Source organism: Silene latifolia, chromosome 10 (assembly GCF_048544455.1).
Source record: "Silene latifolia isolate original U9 population chromosome 10, ASM4854445v1, whole genome shotgun sequence".
In the NCBI taxonomy this organism is placed as follows: domain Eukaryota; kingdom Viridiplantae; phylum Streptophyta; class Magnoliopsida; order Caryophyllales; family Caryophyllaceae; genus Silene; species Silene latifolia.
The window spans coordinates 149,579,730-149,585,147 of NC_133535.1; the positions used below are offsets into that span (position 1 = coordinate 149,579,730).

General features: G+C 32.3%; 1 protein-coding gene across 1 annotated transcript; it reads left to right on the plus strand.

Moving 5' to 3' along the window:
- The first annotated feature begins 2,072 nt into the window (after positions 1 to 2,072).
- LOC141609319 (uncharacterized) lies at positions 2,073 to 4,845 on the plus strand. The gene is made up of 3 exons (XM_074428417.1): positions 2,073 to 2,693; positions 3,684 to 3,827; positions 3,932 to 4,845. The coding sequence occupies exons 1-3, from the start codon at positions 2,218 to 2,220 to the stop codon at positions 4,479 to 4,481; spliced, it is 1,170 nt and encodes a 389-aa protein (XP_074284518.1). The 5' UTR covers positions 2,073 to 2,217; the 3' UTR covers positions 4,482 to 4,845.
- Positions 4,846 to 5,418: the final 573 nt, after the last annotated feature.

Genomic DNA, 5,418 nt, shown 5'->3' on the forward strand with positions numbered 1-5,418 from the left:
CATATAAAGTGAAGTTGAATGGAGAGAGTATATGATGGTAGTAGTTACCAAGTACTTTTGTTTAGGTGGTCTTAAATGTATAAAATGAACGCGGAACTATTTGACTTAAACGATAATATGGGTTAAATAGATAAATGAGAGAGAAAAAAACTTATGATCTCGAGCAATGGCAAAGTTTAAGAGTTAAAGACGGATAAGATTGTTGTATGGGAGACAAAATATATAAAGAATCATCATGTATATCTGACTATCTGTATTATATGAAGTATCATTTATACTAAGTACATAAATTAAATAGAGTTTTTTGTTTGATGGTTAAAATGAAGATATTATGAACAATAGTTAACAAGTTTGAATCAGCTTTTTCGATCTAATCGTGTATATGTCCATCTACTACATCCGTTTGGTGTTTGGTTTCTTTTATATGAAGTACATTTGACATATTTTTTAGAGGTTGATATTTTACATTTTTACATTAAATAAAATAATTAAATTGCATGGAGTTTATTAAATTTCCCTTAAAAGGAAAAAAAGTAATACACTTTTTGCAATGAGAAACAAAACAAGTCATCCAGAATTGATTTAGCAACAAAGTTAAGGAAAAAAAAAGTAAAATGAAAAAGTTTAGTAGGCAAAGTGCACACGGGTGGAGCTTTTTGAACGGCACGTGTGAACGTGTTCACACGAAACCGGTTTAAAATCCCGCGTTCTTTCATCATTTCTTTTAGTTTCCGTACACTAATGATCGAGAAATGAACAATATGAAAACGTCGACATTTAAGCTTATGACCAGTGGTAGAATTAGGATTCGGAAAATTTAACTAAAATTACGAAAATCTTGTGCGTCAAGAGAGGCACTCGGAGGAGTAATATTACAAATAAGAAAAATAATAGTAATAGATAAAACAAAGCGTCTTGCTTGTGACGGGTTAATTCCGTAACAAGTTGAAGACCTCTCACATAAAGGGAGAGGAAACAAGGTGGGGCACCCCTATATGCTTCTCACTCACCTTTTAATGAGTATTTTATGAGAGGAAACAGTATCCGTCACAAGCTTTTGACGGATATCGCCGTCTTCAATGAAATTTTGTGTAGATAAAATAAGGAGGACGGACCCATATGCAATAAATGCAAAACTTGAGAAATACCGTCCAATATAATTAGTACACCTATTATATAATGCGACATATCACAAGTATATTGTAAAAAATTTGTTTTGTAACTACATTTTAACTAATAAAAGGTGAACTGAAAATATAAAACTTGAGAAATACCGTCCATTATGGATTATGATTTCTCATTTTCTTGAATGTTGTACTCGTTTTACATAAGGTTTGTATAAAACTGTCTAATAAAAGGTGAACTGAAAATATAAAAGGATTCAATGAGTCATTTAGGTTTTTATAATTGTAGAATATTATTCAGTATACGATTCCTTTTTAAAATATGTTTTATTCTAATATCTTGTGTCTTTCTTAGGTAAGTGATCTCTCAATCATTCTCATAATTTAATCCTAATATGAAAATCACAATTTAATTTTTGGTATAGTTGTTGGATGACGGGAATTACTAAAAAAGTACTTCGTTATTTTTGTGTTACTATCACCATAATACATACCTAAAATAAAATTAGTCCTATACTGAATTAAGAAACAATAACTTTCATGTTTCCGTAATAACATATTCATTTTATACGTAATACTAATTATTTTTATCAATAATCAAATTATTATAAAATCAACTCATACACCATCTCTCATTAAACTAAAATTATATTCTTTTTCGGCTGAAAATAATTAAATTGAATTAAGCTGAATTAAATTAAATAATAACGTTGTACTAAACTAAAATAATACGAGCTAAAATCATGTCAGAAAGAACATAACCTTAATTCAGAGTATAACAACAACAACAACAACAACAACAATATCAAAGCCTTAATTCCAAAATAATTTGGGGTCGGCTGACATGAATGTGACCGGCATTTGGCAGTATCCAAATGAGCCAACCTGTTGTCCACAAATCCACACATAAAATCCCCAACACACCCACCCTTCTCCCTCTCTCTTTCTTCCCCCACACTTTTTAAACCAAACTATTCTCCCCCCATTCCTCCCTTTCACACTCCCCTCTCTCTCTCTCTCTCTAAATTAAACTAAATAAAACTCACTCCAAAATTCCAATTTTTATCATAAAATTTCCCAACAAAAATAAATAATGTTCAACAATACCAACATGAATAATAAGAGCATATTCCAACAAAATGATGATGATCAAGTATTAGTAAAAGAAACAAGTGAAATAATGGGTGGTGAATTAGACAACAACAAGGCTTCTTATTTAACAAGCTACTTTGATGAGTTTTTAGGAATTCCTTCTTCAGATTTTAGTACTTCTTCTTTATTTGATCTTCTTCCGCCTCCGTCTCCGTCTCCGTCTCTGCTCCCATCTTTTTCATCATCTCATTATATTATTCATCGGCCGCAACTATTGGCTGATCCGCCTTTGGTTAACGGAGGAGGAGAATCGTCCGAGGTGGTTGATATTACGAATCCAAATACACCGAATTCCGCCTCGATTTCTTCATGTTCTTCTGATGGGGTTAAGGCTAGTAAGGAACATGATGAGCTTCAGAGTGAAGAGGAGGATGCTGATCAACGGAATCTTGCTCAGCAAGACAAGTCTATTAAACAGTAATTTTCTTTTTTTACTACACCGTTAATTTTCTAGTAAACTTTATTTTATTTCTCTCTAGTTTTTTAGGGAATAGATCATTTTATTAATAAAAATCATAAGATATCTAGTTATCTACAACACATATCAAATTTGATCGAGTAAAATAATTTTTCTTTAAAACAAATTAAGGATCTCTTTACTTTTTTATTTTTCAATTATATGAATTTGTTTTCGTAAATTTTATTAATCAGAGATTATTTTGGGATGCAGGGAGTTCGTACCAGAATTAAGAAGTAGGCAATGAAATATCAACATTTGTTTTTCTAAAAACTTTATTTCTCTTCCAAAAAGAATATTTATTCGTCGGCTAAAAAGTATTAATCATGACATTTCTTAATTCTCGAAAATAAATATGAAAGTCGCTAGCCTTTCATATTGTTTTGTTTTTATTAATAATATTATATCGAAAATACTACTTCTGCACTTTTTTTTTCTGCACTTATTTGTTGAATATACGTGAGTTATATTTTAATAAAAGGTATAGAATTGATTGGAATGGATAAAGTATAAAAATATAATGTGGAATAAACTAAGTCTAATACGAAGTACTAGTATATATGTAATAATGTATGCATTAGTAAGCAAAGACTTGTCATGAACTGTACTACTAGTTATATGAATCGAGTTCACATTAAGACGGTTTGATACAAGAATTATTTGTGGTGTATATAATACGGAGTAGATAGTATGACTACCCTGTTTGATTTTTGATACTTTAGCTAATTAAGGTGTGAAGTCAAGCCAGATTTTATGGGGGAAGAAAACAATGTATAGATAAGGGTGGTTTAATTTTAAGTATACTTGGTCAACTGGTTTTGGTTTTTTCTATAGAATTAAATATGGTAATTACTTAGTCATTAAGGATTTGGGTATGTACTAATTTATATGATTGATTAGTTTTAGTTTATATTTGTATATTGTTTGATTGTTTTGGGTTGGTGAATTAGGTTGAAGCCGAAAAAGAAGAAGCAGAAAAGAGAGAAGGAACCGCGAGTAGCGTTCATGACGAGAAGTGAGGTTGATCACCTTGATGATGGTTATCGTTGGCGCAAGTACGGTCAGAAGGCCGTCAAGAATAGTCCTTTTCCACGGTATTCAGATATTCTCTTTGTCTCAGTCATTTGGTCGATCATTAGTTTGTTAGTGCAAGTACAATGTGTTTACAAGATTTTATTTCAATTTGTGTTATTTGTAGGAGCTACTATCGGTGCACTACTAGCGCGTGTGGGGTAAAGAAGAGAGTAGAGAGGTCGTGTGATGACCCAGCTATTGTAGTGACTACCTACGAGGGTCATCACACACACCCGTGTCCAGTAATGACACGGGGAGGAGTTGGTTTCGGGATGATGACTGGTCTCATCCCGAACCAAAGTCCTCTAAATCAATGTAGCACCGCTTCCACTTCTTTCTCTTTTGGTGGAAGCGGTTCTACATTGTCATCAACTCTGATAAACACCCGTCCCCAATCATTTCCTCAACACTATCTATACCAACAAAACCAACCATCATTTCAATCTTACTTTCTCGACAACCCAATTCCGTCTTCAATGAGCTTCACTACTCCATCAACCGGCGGTAGCTCAAATTCTACTGTAACATCAACGACCACTGGAAGTGTTGATGATTATCAAAGAAAGTTTCGCGAACAATGTTCTGCCTCCTTGCAGCAACAGGTTAAGGATGATGGTCTTCTACAAGACATTGTGCCATCACAGATGTGGAATGATCAACCACCTAAAGAGTAAACCAATCAAATTATACATAAATATTCCACATTAAGATTATTAAGCTGATTTTGTCAACTATGTAGTAGTAGTAGTAGTAGTAGAAGATAAATATATTTCTTTATTCGCTTTATTAGTTAGTTAATTTTAGCTAATCCTTTCTAATTAATAATTTTTGGAACATTATTAGCTAGCTAGCAAAGACCACTCCATGTCTCCATGCATGTTTTTGGAAGAGGAAGAGGAGGATGAAGAAAACTCATTATTTTCATCATCACCAAGGAAACCCTATCTCTTGTATGTTGATCATAATCATCTTATATATTGTATGTTTGATTTTATGTAAATCAAGGTTTTTCTTAGTTAATTATATGAATAATTTTGATACTAGTTTTGTAGTACTCGGTACTACTCTCAGACACTCGACTCTGGTCATTGATCCATTTGAGCACCTCGTCCTCGTTATTCAGGATGATGGGTGGAGAAAAGTCGATGAGTATATATACAGGATTATATGCATTAATATTTATGAAGTAATTTTTTTGCTATTGTATTTTTACTATTTTTAATGTATGATGTGGTGAATTAAGAGGGGTAGCTACTAGCTAGCTAGGTAACTACTAACTAGGGTTAGGGTTTATGTAAAAGAAAGCATATTATATGATGAGTCATGAGAGTGCAAGTTTCAGATTTAGCTTCTCTTTTTGTGTGCAAAGTGATAAATGGTGGAAAATAAAGGAGAGAAGAAATGAATTTTCATGAGCTTTGGGACTTGAGCATGTGTGTGTTATTATGTGAAATTGATAAGAACAAGGAAACCCTAAAGATGTGAATGGGATATAGGAGTTTCAACTTTAAGAGGTAAGTTCTCTATTTCAAGTTTTTCTTTATTTCTAGATAGAAAATTAAATAAATTTGATTTTGCTTAATAGTTTAAATTTTCTCACAGCCTTCTTTT

Bases quoted from the DNA above. Each gene is read 5' to 3' on its own strand.
- LOC141609319 (XM_074428417.1), top strand. From the start codon at position 2,218: ATGTTCAACAATACCAACATGAATAATAAGAGCATATTCCAACAAAAT. The intron at 2,694-3,683 runs GTAATTTTCTTT...TTGGTGAATTAG, and splicing joins CAAGACAAGTCTATTAAACA to GTTGAAGCCGAAAAAGAAGA. The intron at 3,828-3,931 runs GTATTCAGATAT...TGTTATTTGTAG, and splicing joins AAGAATAGTCCTTTTCCACG to GAGCTACTATCGGTGCACTA.